The sequence below is a fragment of the Mustela nivalis genome (genome assembly GCF_964662115.1).
Source record: "Mustela nivalis genome assembly, chromosome: 1".
Lineage (NCBI taxonomy): Eukaryota > Metazoa > Chordata > Mammalia > Carnivora > Mustelidae > Mustela > Mustela nivalis.
The window spans coordinates 92,819,084-92,835,490 of record NC_139020.1 but is presented as its reverse complement, the minus strand read 5'-3'; the positions used below and the strand labels follow the sequence as shown (position 1 = coordinate 92,835,490).

General features: G+C 38.0%; 1 protein-coding gene and 1 long non-coding RNA gene across 2 annotated transcripts in view; one reads left to right on the top strand and one right to left on the bottom strand.

The window, feature by feature from the left end:
- LOC309843574 overlaps positions 1-16,407 on the bottom strand; it is a 50,878-nt gene that overhangs the window by 29,827 nt on the left and 4,644 nt on the right. The gene's annotated exons all lie outside the window — the stretch shown is intronic.
- The window catches only part of SLC2A2 (solute carrier family 2 member 2), a 32,944-nt gene continuing 17,527 nt past the window's right edge, over positions 991-16,407 (top strand). Inside the window, exons 1-3 of the mRNA XM_082689008.1 lie at positions 991-1,103; positions 8,356-8,448; positions 11,256-11,518. Of these exons, the coding sequence (XP_082545134.1) occupies positions 1,089-1,103; positions 8,356-8,448; positions 11,256-11,518 (371 nt within the window). The 5' untranslated portion in view covers positions 991-1,088. The remainder of the gene's footprint in view (positions 1,104-8,355; positions 8,449-11,255; positions 11,519-16,407) is intronic.

Genomic DNA, 16,407 nt, shown 5'->3' with positions numbered 1-16,407 from the left:
CCCGGGGTGGCTCAGTAGTTAAGCCTCTGCCTTTGGCTCAGGTCATGATCCCAGAATCCTGGGATCCACTTCCACATCCCCACATCGGGCTCCCTGCTCAGTGGAAAATCTGCTAATCCCTTGCTCTCTGCCCTCCCCCCAGCTCAGGCTCTCTCTCGCTTGCTCTCTCTTAAAAAATAAATAAATCTTAAAAAAAAAAAAAAGAAGAAGAAGAAGAAGAAGAAGAAGGGCACAGACTTAGCCAAATGAGCAGATACATTTGAGAACTCTACACTCCAACAAGCACCTCTCAACATACACTAAACCAATAATAATAATAGCAAAAACAATAACAACCAACATTTTGCTGGGCACTTCTTATGCACTAAGCTAACCACTTTCCTATCATATTTAACCCATATAGCAAAACGAAGTGTTCTGTTATTTTCATTTTATTCAGTGAAAAAAACTAAGGCACAGAAAAGTCACTGGGAGCCAACTGCTTAAGGTAATACCACCAGCAAAATTTCGAGATTCAAACCCAAGTTCATGGCTCTCCAAAGCTCACCTGGGGAAACCACTCAAGCCTACAATGGCCTCTGGCCATGCAGCCCAGCTCTAAAGCATAAACACCACAGTACTCGTTCTCTGCAGACCAGAGCGCAGCGCTTCTCCCATGTCCCTCGTCTTTGTCACCCCCACAACATGAAATGCCAACCAGCATCTCATCTTCTACAAAAGGCCACAAAGATTTTCTTTTTTCACCTGTCCCTGGTTGCTGCCATATTCAACATGTGTTAAAGTGTGACCGTCTCTGGGTTGTGACTTACACTTGAGGGACCTGCTCCCATTTTCTTTTGCTGGTGCACAAGCACTGAAGCCACAAGTCACTAAGGCAAAACATTTATTGATTAGATTCTCCTCAACATTCAGCCTCTGCTGAAATTAGATTTGGACTTTAAAGGTAATGGCCAGCCTGCTTCCTTGCCTTGCTCCTCCTCCTCTAATGTATAACTAGTAGAAAGCCGGAGAAAGGCAGGTGCTGGCCAGTTGCATGGGCCACACTCACCCCAGGACTGGGATTAAGAGGAGGACTCTCAACCGATAAAATGACAGAAGATAAGGTAAAGCAGCATTATGTTCATTTTAAATTGGCCTGAGGAAATGAACAGGGGGATTTGTTCAATGGTGACCATAGGGAGGATTTGGGGGATGTTGGGTATAGCGACCATAGGTTGAAGCTACTTCTCTTGGCCAACTGATAGTTCATTCAGCTGCTAAAATATATATCATATTCAGGATTTTATATATCTATTCAGAATTTTAAGGATATTTACTCTGTTTTCTGAACAGTCTGTGTAACTTTCTCTGAAGAAAAATCTGCACAACCATATTACTGAAGAAATGTGCAAAAAAAGGGTAGATTAACCAGAATCTAACTAATCATGAAAATCGGTCTGAAAATTTTTAAAAATGACAATGAATGAAAAATAAGAGATAGAAGGACTATTCTAAATAAAAGGAGACTAAGAACTAACAACCAAGTGCAAAAAGTGATCTCAGATCTTGGAAAGAAGAAAACAGTGTAAGGGACAATATGGGGACTGTTGGGAAATTTTTTAAATGGGCTGTTACATTAGATAATATTAGTATAGCTATTACATTCTTGGATGTGATGATGGTATTGCAATTATGTGGGAGAATGTCTTCATTCTTAGTGAGTACGTGCTCAAGTATTTAGGAATGAAGTGACACTAATATCTGCAACTGATTTTCAAATTATTCCAACCACACAACATACATACCCACACATACACAGTGAACGTTAACCAGATGTAAATGTTAACCATTCCTGAACACAGGTTATGAAGTGTTCATTGCCCTACTTTTTCAGCTACTCTGCAGATATAATACTTTCCAAAATAAAAAACTTAAAAATGAAAGGTCATAGTGCTATTGTTCCCTTGTTAAGTTTTCCCTAACCAAACACGCCCACCCCTTCATACAATCACACGAGTAGGTAAATCTGTGGCCCTGTTAGGAGTAGGATATCTGAAGTTCTGACCTGTTGTAACTTACTCTGCCGAGCATTTCATGTGAGTAAGTGACAAGGCTAGGAGCACAGACTTTGTGCTTTGCCAGGTTTGGATTTTGAGTATGCTGGTGCTACTTAACTATTGTGAGACCAAAGTTTATTTAACTGAGCTTGGGTTTTCTATATTGTGACAAAATAAGAACATATGGGGAGATAATAAGAGGATATAAGATAAGCAATGCAGGGAGTCTAATAGTTCTTTATAGTCTGGGAATATACAAATGAGCTAATATTTGAGAGACACAGCTGACAAACATTTTAATGTTAATAGTTAAGTATTTACATGATGTATTTTAAAAATAACTAGGACTTCAAGATTTTCTATTATAGCCCAAGATAAAGCTAATGTAGTTAGCATTTTAAAGATGATACAAAGACAAATATTAAGTTAGTAACTATACAGATAGTATGTAGATTTGATGAAAATCATTAAGGTAGTGTTCAAATAACTAAAGTATATAAGATATTGCAAAAGGGAAGGTAATGTGCTTACCACAGTGTCTGATACACTGTGAATGCTCAAGCTTCATTTTGAACTACCACTAAATTCCCTTTAGAAATTGTTGTAGGACTTTTTTTGAGAATCAAGGACCTGCCTAACAATGGAAGCCAGAAATAATGAGAATTGATGTAAAGCACGATGTTTCAGCTTTGTAAATCTGCCCAGACTTTGAAAGAAGTGGGGTAAGCATGCACTGAGGGTTAAGTGACCCGAGTTCTCACACTGAATATGTCCAATAATGCACGGTGTAACTCAGACAAAGGATCTGAATTCAGCTTCTTCAAGTGAAAAATGAAGAAATTAGACTAGAATCCTCTGTTCTCTAAGGTCCCTTTCAGCATGAAAATTCTATGGATTAAGAGGCCCCTGGATTCTCCCAAAGTTGGGTGCAAGATCACCTTTAGGTTGGCATTTGGAGCTATGGAGTTTAAAGGAGAGACATCAGCTTCTCCTCCCTACTTAGTTAGTCTGTAGATCCTGAAAATATGGTTGTTGTTTTTTTTTTATTAGAAATGGGAGTTTTAAGAACCCCGGCTCTGGGTTCGAACGCTAGAATATCTGTTACTTACTAGCTGTATGGTATTAAGCATATCACTCCATCTTCTATAAGCCCTGGTTTCCTCACCTGCAAAATGGGGATAATTTCTTTTACTTTGTAGTATTGTTGTGAAGATTTTTGGTGAGGCTGACAGGTAGTTGGTTGACAAGAGAGATAAATGATATGCTAATGTGATTAAAGATGCAATTGTTTATTAGCCCTTTCATTATAGGAAGACCACACCGTGTATCTTATTTAATCTTTACTATAATCCCATGCAGTAACAACCCACTTGCCCAGTCTGTGTACTCCCACATTTATCCTGCGGCATATCTTTCATTAGATGTGGAATCTAGTTTCTCTAACTTAAAATTGTTAAGCTCTAAGCAAAGGCAGTCTTGCTAAGAGTCAGGCTTTATATCTTGTAGCCTATGAAGAGGTGAGAGACAAAGCTTGAAGATCTTCAGCCACTTTGTTAGGTTTGTGGCTTTGGACAAGTTCCTTACCCTTTGTGTACTGATTTTTCCATATGTAACGTGATAACAGTAACTACTACTTACAGAGCTGTTGAAAGAACAAGCCAAACCATTTAGAACCCAGAGCCTGGACAAAGTAAGATCTTAAGTTCTCACTGCTTTCATCAGCTCCTATGTACATAACCTTGAGTTAACTTCTTAGACATTAGATTAATGAGCAGAACTGATGGGTTCATTCAGACTTAGCAGTCTTCAGAAATTTCTCCTCTTAGAAACAAAACTTTTCTGTCCAAGCCTAGTACCAAGACACATAGAAGATTGACTATAAATGTTATCTCTTTCACTTCATAACAGAAAAAGAAAAGATGGAAAGCAAAGAGCCAGTTTAAGGTAAGGTTCAGAGAGGGAAATTAAACCTGAAATAAAACAGAAAGAGAGAAAGAGAGGGAGAGAGGGAGGAAGGAAGACAGGAAGGAAGGAAGGATGGAAGGAGGAAGGAGAGAGGGAAGAAGGAAAGATACAAAGTTTCAGAGACTTCTATATTGGGATTATCACTTCAGTTCAGAATTCAGGTAGCCTTCTTAAAATTGATAACATAAGTGACTCTTAATCTCACAAAACAAACTGAGGGTTGCTGGGGGGAGGGGGTTTGGGAGAAGGGGGTGGGATTATGGACATTGGGGAGGGTATGTGCTTTGGTGAGTGCTGTGAAGTGTGTAAACCTGGTGATTCACAGACCTGTACCCCTGGGGATAAAAATATATGTTTATAAAAAAATAAAATAAAAAAAAAAGAGAAAACAAAACAAAAAATAAATAAATAAAAGCATTACTGTTCATAAAAAAAAAAAAATTGATAACATTGTTCCTTATCTGACCAACTAGGGTAAAATTTCTATCTTAGAAATTAAAGTGGGGAAACTGCAGTCCCTCCCTGCCCCAGGATGGCAAGACCAAAGCTAACTCTGAAAAAGAATCCAGTAAGACCATAGGACAAGAACTCTAAGATTTCTAAAAAAAAAAAAAAAAAAAACTCTATTTCCTTCATAGTTCCTTTTTTTCATTATTCCTATATATGAGAAATTGGTCTTAGGGGCAGCCCCAGAATTGCTTCAGTAATGACTTAGAACAAGTTGATTAGAAAGTAATGAGAAAGGAGCTCCAAAGAACTTCAGTCTTTGAAAATTAAATTTCATTTTTATCAAAGTAATGTAGGAGCAGCTAACACTCTTGTGACTTAGTGTGTGTATCTGGAGTGGCCGGGAAGGGCCAATGAAGCTTATGGGGGAACCAACTCTGCTATGGCCACCACCTTCACCCCTAACTTCCATTTCCATAGCACCCCTGCTCACCATTGGCATGGTGACTAGTTGGATTGTTAAAATAAGAAGGAACTATATGATTGTCTGGTGGGGGCAGGAGGAGAGAGCCAGCAGAGAACAGAAGCCAAGGGATGGAGTGGGAAGGGCAGTCACTAAGACACCAAGTGCTTGGACATTCTGCTACAGGAAGAAAAGGAGATGCAGGGATGAAACCGGGTAAGTATATCATGACTTGGAAGTGGGAAGGCCATGATGATCTTCTTCAACTGAGCTACGGATGAGCTGTTGAGTAGATTTTTCCTTTTTATATTTTTGTACAGAAACATCACCAATGTTTTCTGTGGGTAGATGAGGAACAAGGGATTTGTGTGGTGGGTAGTGGCAAAATGCACTTGAAACTGGTGGGTGTTGGTGATTTGGTTTTAGCATTACACTTGGCAAATTCTGTGAATATGTGCTCTCTTAGATTTTTTTTATTTAGAAAGATTATGATCCTAGAGTTTTAGATGTGCTTGACTTTTGAATGTCTATTTCTGACCATTGAGAAATGCAAAATAACCAATTAGTTAAAAGCATATCTCCTGGATCTAAATCATTAATTGTACAAGTTATTGGCTGTGAGACCAAAATCTAGTTTAGTTATCTATAAAATAGGGACACTGATGATGCTGCCGTGAGAAGTGTCCATTACCTGGTCTTCATATGTGTAAATATGTTACTTTAAAAGGCAAAAGGGACTTTGAAAATGTCTTTAAGATTATGGACCTTGAGATGGGAAGATTAACCTGGATTACCCAGATAGGCCAAATCTAATACCATAAATTCTTCAAAAAGAACTTTTCCGGCTGTAGTCAGGATGAGCAAGACACAATATGAGGAACAGAGTGGCCCATTTCTGGCTATGAAGATGAAGAAAGGGTACCACTATTCAAGGAATGTGGTGGCCTCTGAAGCTGGGAACGGCCCTCACTTTACAGCCAGCACAAAAACATAGATCCTGGTCCTCCAGCCATGAGAAACAGAATTGTACCATCAACGCAAATTTTCCCCAACAGCCTCCAGAAAGGAACACAGCTGCCAACATCTCAATTTTAGTGTGGTGAGACTTGTATCAGACTTCTCATCTACAAGAACTGTGAGATAACAAACTTGTGTCATATGTTATAGCTGCAAGAGAAAACTGATAGTTAAAAGAGATGATCACATAGAGCAATGAATAGCCAAACAGTAGGCAGAAATATCCAGTATTACGCCTTGAAATTGTATTTGCATTGCACCTAATATCAGATTGTCTAGACTGTAGTGATGGAGACTAACAGAGAAGTCGGTAGAAGTCTTACCAAGTGTTTCCTGGTCCCCTCACTGCTGCTAATGGTTACTTCCTACAAATAAAATGAAAGGATAAGATTGCCTGTCCTTGGAAACAGCTCAAGGAGAAAAAGGACTTGAGAAGAAACCACCAAGTAAATGGAACACATTTTAGCTTTGGTTGCCTGAGGCCCTAGGTATTAGATATCTAGTTACACATTAAAGGATAATTCAAAAATCTCTGGTAATCCCATACCATGTAGCATATTGTGTGTGTGTGTGTGTGTGTGTGTGTGTGTACATGCAGGTACATTTTATAGTTAATATACTTTGAATTTATTTGTGATTATTTTATTATGTATATGCATAATGACATATCTCAATATATAATGTATAATATATGATATATATATATATGCTTCTTTTGGGATATATATGGATATATGATATATATGCTTCTTTTAGGATAATATAATATCATATCTTTGGAGAAAGTTTTAAGTCCTTTCAGGAAGAAAGGTGCTGGGAAGAAAAGCCTACAGTCGTGAAATTAATTCTGAATTAGTGGAAAAAGAAGAACAAACCTACAGATTCCCAATTCTCACCACAGAGTTTCCAATCCAGTCATAGGTCTGGGGTGAATCCCAGGAAGCTACACCTATAACGAGCTCTCTAAAGAGGGTCTGGTTTTAGAACCCCTAGATTCCGTAATTTCAAGGGTCTCAGGCTGGTTCTGTGATTTATTGATGATGTGAAATTTCTGATCTCTAGCTTTAGTAGGGAATGAGGGGACTTGGTTAATAACCTACCCTACTCTTCATGCTGGAGTAGGGATTTACAATCATTCCCCTCTACTTAGAGAAAAACTGAAGATCCTATAGGAAAAGTGGTCTGGGTCACATACTCCTAAACATCAGAGTGAGAACTAGAATTCATGTTGGTATGACTCATTCATTTGGTCAATGAAGTTTCTACAATATCCCATGTTGTTTATTTAAATTTAAATTATGTAATTATGCAGGAAATCATTTCTTTATAAAATGTCTGACCATATAAATAAAAGAAAAAATACCCATTTATCCCCATTCTTTAGTCTCACATTCCTCCTCAATGGTCATCTTTTTGTTATTTTTTCAAGAAAATATTCTGACTTACATGCAACATGCACAAATCAAAGAATACTCAGGTTTAAGCCTTTTTAAAAATGTAATAAGATTACACAACTTCCTTTGTCACTTAATAAGTCAGTAGAAAATGATTGCATTGCTCTTTTTAGCTGCAACATAACATGTTGTATGTATCATGTTGTATTTGAATCTATCTGGGCATTTTCCATTGAATGACATTTTGGTTCTTTCTAAAATTTTTGCTATTTCTCTCTCTCTCTCTCTCTCTCACACACACACACACACACACACAGACACACACACAGGCACTGCTGCATCAAATATCCTGATATGAGATTCCATGTGGATGGTATGATTTCTATAAGATGGCTAGACATGTAATTATGAGTTGAAGGGAATGAATGTTCCATCCCTTTCTACACTGAGTTTTGTAGCTACATGAAGTTGGAGAGAATATAACATCCTTCAATCCATAACTCTAGGTTCAACTAGCTGCAAATCTTAAAAATTATCCTCACCAGGATATTGATGTGGTCATGATAAAGCCTGGCTGATGCCTCTTGTATGAGAGTTGAGGTGTTTTTGTACCATAGCAATGCCCAGGACACCTAGATCTTTGTTACTGGTATCTTTTTTTATCTCTCCAAATGATATAAATTGGCTGGTTTTATCACAGTGGTTTCCTTTGGTCGGTGGCGATTCTAGTCTTCAGTTCTGATTTTTAATCTTATATATATATGTGTGTGTGTGTGAGGAAAAGGATGTTTGGTTCCTCTCTTAGGAAAAATTGCCCCAAACTTTTCTCAGCTTTACGTAGGGCCTTTGATGAATGCCTCTCACATTCCCGTATGAATGACCCCTGTTGGGAGCATAGGGCACACTGTGAATGAGTACCAAGGAGCAAGAACCAGCCTGTGGAGCCTGCCAGAAGTCCAAGCTGCAGACTGACAGGACGGTAGGTAATGGAAATTGCCTTGTGTTTCCCAGCCCTGTGTTTCATTCCCCACAGATCACCGGGACCTTAGTTTTCACTGTCTTCACTGCTGTACTGGGTTCCTTCCAGTTTGGATATGACATTGGTGTGATCAATGCACCTCAAGAGGCAAGTGAAACGTGTTCAATTCAAATCTCTTTTTTTGGCAATTTCTGTCAGTGACTGAGGGATCTGTGTTCCTCATACACAGAGATATATTTCCCACATGGGAAATATAGGACAGTCCCAGTGTTTGTCAGGCACCACGTGCGTGGTTTCAAAGCTGATAACTTGGCCTTGACTCTTCAATAACCCTCACAAAAAAAGAAAGGGCAATGACCGATTCTTGATCTCTGACTGCTGCTGCTGAGCTCACAGAAAACTCCAGCCGGATACCATGTGCCTACAGATGTTGTTTTGGAAAAACTTAAGAGCTTATTGCAGACTTTATTCAGCGCTCCCAGCCATATATGAGTAAAAACATGAATGAAAAATGCTGGGGAATAGGAAGAGGCAATAAAAGGATATATTTCATTTTATGTGCAAACTTTTACTGGGCACTAGCACACTGTGCATCGGGTGCTTTAACATATGTTCTCGCTAGTCTAACCTCCAAAAACCTTATCCCAATTGTAAGCCAGATGAAAGACTTCAGGAGCCCTAACACTAAAACAGTTCCTATCCTTCCCCCTAATTCTGTCTCTCCTAGATGGTTCAAAGTAAAATAATATATAACTGCTAAGTAATAGTCAAGAAGTCGAACAAAATTTGGATTTCTCCATGGTAAACTATGTGGATGGGTGTTTTTAAAAATATTGCATAATTTCTGTCCTTTGTCCCATTTATTTTGTGCATCCCTACTCTGGTACCCAATGAATAAACAGGAGAAGGATGTTATTTTTCTCAGCTCCCACAGCCTATAAGTGGGGGAACCAAGACTTCATTCCCTTTGCTCTAAGGCCGTCAGGTCATTTAGGGCAGGATAGATGTCTTCTTCCCCTTCCTGTCACCAGCGCCAAGCACAATGATTAGGATAAAGGAGGTGTTCAATACAGTGTTTAGTGAGGAAAGAGAGGGAGAGAGAAGAGAAGCCGTGGGGGTGGGGGAGCGGTATAAAATGAAGGTAAAAGCATTTGTTGGGTGCCCTCTATGAATATTTCATCTGCTTCACTTACACTGTTGGACTCCAAGGAAAATGTGTATTGACCACAGTCTATCACCTTAAAGTGTTGCTCCTGAGGCTCTGGATGCCACATATTATCACAAGTGTGGTGTTCTTTCCAAGGCTGAGAGAGTTCGATAACAATGCTGGGGGGTCACAGCTTTTTTTTTTGGGGGGGGGGGGTGATGACAACATGTGCCAATTTAGCAGCCTTCTTGAAATTTGGTTCAGCTTCACCATAATTTAGAATCAGCAGAGCCTCTTTTTTGGAAGACCTTTTCGCATCTTATTTAATCATCTTCTCCAGGGAAAGAGAAGGAAAATTAGTCAAGCCAGACTTGAAAATAGGTATTCCCCCATGAGCATCGGGCTCGAAGCCCTTTCTAGAGCCCCTCTTTCTGTGTTTAACAAGCCCCTTAAACATCATTCTAGAAGAATAGTTGTTCAGCTTCATTTGTGTTTGCTAGGGGGATGACACGTGGCACTATTTTAGGGTTATTTTAAAATCACACCTTTTTATGATTGTGAAAACTACACATACCTGTTATAGAAAGTATTTGGAACAAATCACCTATACTTATTCTACCGCATAGAACGAACAGCTGAGAACATTCCAGATATTTTTTTATAGCTTTTTTTCTGTACATACTACCCATGTAGAGTGGTCTGCTAATGAGATAAATGTCTTGGTCAGACTTCTTTTATCGTAAGAGGATATCAATTCCCTTTCCTCACTCAGCTGATTTTACCACCTAGGGCTTTGCCCATGACTGGCAGCCTAGAGCAGCTACATTCCAGGTCCTTGTCAGAGGTCCTCTCGTGCCACTGAATAGTGACCAAATCAGCACACTGAGAGGAAGGACAAGGGAAGAAGCCCAAAGGCTGTGACTTTACTCAATTATACTTGGTAGGACCTTTGCCTCTACTGAAACATGGGATAAACTATGGCTCTGTGAAACTTAGTTTTAAATGTTCATTCTATTACATACCGAAATCTGGGAGGACACAGAGGAAGAAACTCCTTCAGTATCAATCCCTCCACAGGGGTCACTGAGTTGTTTATAACTTTGAAATTCATCAATATATGTGATTGATTTCCCCTACTTGTGCTGGCTGCAGGAAGTTTATTGGTAAATTTGTAGCATATTTCTAGCAAAGATATAGTACCCAATGCTTATATTTGGTATACTAACTTTATTTTTGGCTTCATCTTTAGTAATCTTTTTCCTTATAGCCATATGCTTCTATTGAATATTTACATAAATCAATTTAAACCTTGCTGTGCAGAGGTAACAGTGGTGTGAAAATGTACCTTTTCAATTTGAATAGCTTCCTGCATTTAAAACTTGGAAGAATTTTACATAAAAACCCAGATTTCTGGCTTCTTCTTTTTTTTTTTTTTGAAAATTAGAGGTCATGCGATACTAGTCTCATATTTGCAGCTTCCTTCTTCAGGTGGGGCAAATGCTCTCCAGTGCTATAATCTTGCCCACTTTCTTTTATATTCTCAAGAGTAGAGACAGTAGTTCAGTCTTCTAGTTATCAAGGTTCTCCTTCACTTACTTGTTCCTGCCTAGTTCCTGTGGGCACTGGAATTTGCAACCTCTGTTTTACAGAATATTGTCAACTATAAGTAAATTTGTCCATGATTTTGTGTATAAAACACACATAATCGGGATGACCCTTTTAAACAGCTAACAAACATTCTAAAGGAAAAAAAAAAGGTGTATAGAATATTTGAAATGTTGGAACTATTTTTATTTTATTTCCTTAGGTAATAATATCCCATTATGGATACATTTTGGGTATTCCACTGGATGACCGAAAAGTTACCAACAACTATACTATCAACAGTACAAAGGAAATAACCACAGTCCCATACCTAGGGGATTCAATACCAACACCTTTGGCAGAGGAAGAGACTACAGCATCTACCAGCCTCATCACCATGCTCTGGTCCTTGTCTGTGTCTAGCTTTGCAGTTGGTGGAATGATTGCATCATTCTTTGGTGGGTGGCTAGGAGATCAGCTTGGAAGGTAGGCAAATTTCATAAATAAGCATAAACATGGGAACTTGAGTATTTGGGGTCTCTAAGACTTTGTTTCATCTTCCGTTTTGTGGAATAGCTTTAGAGTTTTTTTTTTTTTTTTTCGATTCATGACCTTATGAATTAGGTTTTAGCACAAATAATGGAGCAAGCAGTTGCCCTAGTCTGCTTAAATCATGGAGTCATTTATAGCAAAAGTGAGTTTGGTGTGTATTTCTACAGAAATGATTGGATTCTCTAAATTTGTTAGTTTTAAAACACAGTGGGGTGCCTGGATGGCTGTCAGATGGGTGTCTGACTCTTGATTTTGGCTCGATCATGATCTCAGGGTCCTGAGACCCAGCACACCCATCCCGCCCCCCGCCCATCAGGCTTTGCATTCAATGAGGGGTCTGCTGGAGATACTCTCCCTCTCCTTTTGCCCCTCCCCCTGCTTGTGCTCCCTCTCTCTCTTTCTCAAATAAATAGATCTTTAAAAAACTAAAATAAATAAATAAATAAATAAAACATATTAAGAAACCACTATACAAAGGGTTAACTCAGAAACTCAATGGCAGAGCCAAGAGTGAAATTTTTAACCAAGGAATCCATTGTTTGCTTCACCAAATCACTCCATTTCTCAGACATCATTTTTCATTTTCAAATTAGAATTTGGCATTTGGATCAGTCAAGTCCTAAGGTCAAATCAATATCCCCAACTCCAAAATGCCCAATATACTTGTCATGGGCTTTTAGATGCTGCTACTGGTTTTTCAAAGCCCTAATCAGAGATGAAGCAAGTAGTGTGTCCACTTCTTTGCTCTAATTTTTATCAAATTAATTTTTTAAAATGTCAATAAAAAAAAATTCTCTAGAACTACTTTACACTTAAATTTCATTCACTGGGCACCTGGGTGGCTCAGTGGGTTAAGCCGCTGCCTTCGGCTCAGGTCATGATCTCAGGGTCCTGGGATCAAGTCCCGCATCGGGCTCTCTGCTCAGCAGGGAGCTGCTTCCCTATCTCTCTCTCTCTCTGACTGCCTCTCCATCTACTTGTGATTTCTCTCTGTCAAATTAATAAATAAAATCGTTAAAAAAAATTTTTAAAAATTTCATTCACTTAGTCATGTGACATACTAAACTGGGATTCTACCCCTCCACAGAGAGAGGAAATAAAATGAGAAAATCCCATGTTTGTTTTTTAGATTTATTTTCTGTTTTGATGCCACCTTTTATTTATTAGTTATCCCTTCCTCTGATGATAAAAATAAATATGGAAATATGGAAAATTTAGAAAATGCAAAAACCTCTAAAGATGTAAATGATGTAAGTAACTATTTTAGTAATTCTGGATTACAATCTAATTTTTAAAATTCCTACTTTTATTTTTTTTTTCAAAAGACAAGATTTCACTTTTTTTTTTGTTATGTTACATTAGTCACCATCAGTACATGATTTGTTTTTGATATAGTGTTCCATGATTCATCATTTGTAATACCTTTAAATTATAATTTTATCTTTCTCATTAAAATTCTGATAATTTCCTCCTCTTGCACTAGAGATTTTATATAATAAAACTATAAGAAGTTTTCTTCAACAATGAGTAGCATTGGGGCACCTGACTGGCTCAGTCAGTTAAGCGTCTGCCTTTGACTCAGGTCATGACCCAAGATCAGGATCCAGCCAAGCCCATATCAGGCTCCCTACTCAGGCGGGGAGTCTGCTTCTCCCTCTGCCCTTCACATAGCTCTCATACTCTCTCTTACTCTCTCTCTCTCAAATAAATAAAATCTTTTTAAAAATGAGTAGTATAATAACCCAAGTTTTACTCTTGTTCTTATTATTCTAGTTCTTATTATTCCTCTACCATAAAAGATAATAGTTTCTCACATTTTTATCAATTTGCTGGTACTTAGCTAAACTTAAAAATCAGAATCTGCAAGTTACAATGTCCATAAACCAACTTTAATTGTTCAAAAAATTTTAAATCATTTTAATTTGAACCAAATTGGTTTACATAGTAATTGGAAAATTTTCTAGACTAATTATTTCTAAAATAAATAAAATTAAGCAAAGTTAAATTTTAAAATATGAATCAATCAATTCTTTTAGCAGCTACTAATGTTTTATACCTCTTCCCACCCCTGAAGAAAAAATTTAAGGGTGCCTGGCTGGCTCATTGGTGGTATCTGCGACTTTTGATCTCAGGATCATGAGTTCAAGTCCCAAGGTGGGCATGAGGATAGATAGATAGATGGACAGATAGACAGATGGAAGGAAGGAAGGAAGGAAGGAAGGAAGGAAGGAAGGAAGGGGCCCTTGTTCTCATCTTATTTAGAAATGAGATTTTTGACAGGTCCAGTGATGTACTAAAGTATTTAATTCAGGTCCTCATGATGGAAACAGGATGCATACCCTCTCAAGTATTGGAATTTAGCATTAACAATGATGATACCCCAAAACAATGTCAAATGATCACTTATCAAATGACTTATGGTAAACTAAAAGTGAGGCTTCTTCCAAGTCTCAGTAGAAAAATGATTCTCCATGAATAACAAGCACAAAATTAATAATTTTAACATCAAAATTAAGACAAAAGAGTTCAGTCTCTCCTATAAGACTATTTTTCTAGGAAGATTCACTAAGAAATGACATGATTTTTTCTTACTGACCAGGTCACTGTTCTATCAATAAAAAAGAAGTAAATAAAAACTTATTTTTTCATTACTCCTTTAAAAAAAAGTATTTCCGGGACGCCTGGGTGGCTCAGTTGGTTAAGCAGCTGCCTTCGGCTCAGGTCATGATCCCAGCATCCTGGGATCGAGTCCCACATCGGGCTCCTTGCTCCGCAGGGAGCCTGCTTCTCCCTCTGACTCTGCCTTCCACTCTGTCTGCCTGTGCTCGCTCTCGCTTGCTCTCTCTCTGACAAATAAATAAATAAAATCTTTAAAAAAAAAAAAAAAAGTATTTCCTTATAATAGTGTAGTAGGCAATAAATGTCGGTGGCCATTGTTTTATAGATTTGGCTTCTCAGGGTCAATTTTTCCAGAAGCTGTGCACTTAAAATTTAATTACTATGATATGGTGGAGGAGATAATGGTCTGTGCAATCCACAGTATTGTAAGCAAAGGAAGGTAGGTACAGCCTGCTTTTGAATGCACTTTCTTTTATATAAAAATGGAACTCACTAAAATCAAGCATTAATCGTTGGTTTCACACAGATCAAGCCCCGGCTCTGACACTTAATAGTTGTGTGAAAATGAGCAAGTTACTTAGGTTCTCTAAGATGTTTTCCCAACCATCTACAATGTAGGAAAAAAAATAGTACCTAACTCATGGGATTATTGTGAGAGTTTACATGAGAGCACAGATAGAGGATTTATCACAATGCCTGGTACATAGTAAGCAGGCACTGAATGTAGCCTTACTTTAATGCTGATGGTGATATTGATGCTGATTCTAATGATGAAGACATTATGATGACAGTGTTAAACCCTGTGCTAACAGGAGTATTTAGAGCAAAATTTGAAGAAATACACTTAGAAATGTATTTCTTTTTCCCTGATTTAGTGATTTCATGTATTTTTGGATTATTTATTCTTGTCCATTTCTCATGTCTGAGCAGAAGTTAAAATCCTTTAGTTTACAAAGTGCTTCAGCATCCATTAGCTGGTAAGGAAGAGGAACTTTAGAGCAACCTGGCATCAAATATACTTTCAGGCTATCTCTTTGAAGAGTTTTTCTCCCTAACAGAATATATACTACCAGTGAGCTAGTAACAATTTCTTAAAGTTATTGAATTTGTTTGCTCTCTATCCTTGAGTAGAGAAAAGGCACTTCACAGAGAAATAGCCCTGTCTTTTTCTGCTCGCAGCTCTGAAACTGGCCAGCTCTAAAACACTGTTTCCCCTCCCTTTGAGTAGTTGACATTCTCCATATGTTGGTTTTCTAGTACTGCTCTAATGAGTTACCATAAACAGTGGCTGAAACAACAGGTATTGCCTAAGCGTTTGGGAGGTCAGAAGCTCAAATTCAGTTTCATTTGGCTGAAGCCAAGGTGGCAGCAGGGCTGGCTCCTGCTGCAGCTTCTGAGAAGAACCCATTTCCAGTTTCCTTTTTTCTGGCCCTTTTCCAGCTTCCAGTGGTCACCATATTGCTTGGCTTGTGGACCTCATTCAGTCTGCAATACACATTACTCCAATCATACTTCTCACATTACATTATCTTCTCTTTTGCCCTCCTCTTATAAGAATACTTGTGAGTCCATCATTGAATGGATAATCCAAGATAATCTCTTTACCTCAATACCATTAATTTGATCACATCTGTAAAAACCTTTTTATTATATAAGGCAATATATTCCCAGAGTCTGAGGATTAGGATGTGGACTCTTAGGGGATATTATTAAGCCTATCATATCTGTTGAGTAATCTTTGTAGTATAAGACACATAATTTTACTCTCCAGAAAAAAAAAAAATCTATCTGGTATTAAAGATACATGCTTAGAAAAAGCTCTGCTATTTAAGTTTGAAACATTGACACAGAATATTAAAAGATTCTTACACTTCTCTGTGGCACAAATACTTCTATACCTGTCCATTCAAATTCTTTTATTGGCCTTATCATCATCATTAAACTTTTAAAGTTATTTTTTTATTAACATATATTAAACTTTAAAAATTATTTTTTATTAACGTATAATGTATTATTTGCCCCAGGGGTACAGGTCTGTGAATCATCAGGCTTACACATTTCATGGCACTCACCATAGCACATACCCTCCCCAATGTCCATAACCCGCCACTCTATCCCTACTCACCACCCCCCAGCAACCCTCAGTTTGTTTTGTGAGATTAAGAGTCTCTTATGGTTTGTCTCCCTCCTGATCCCATCTTGTC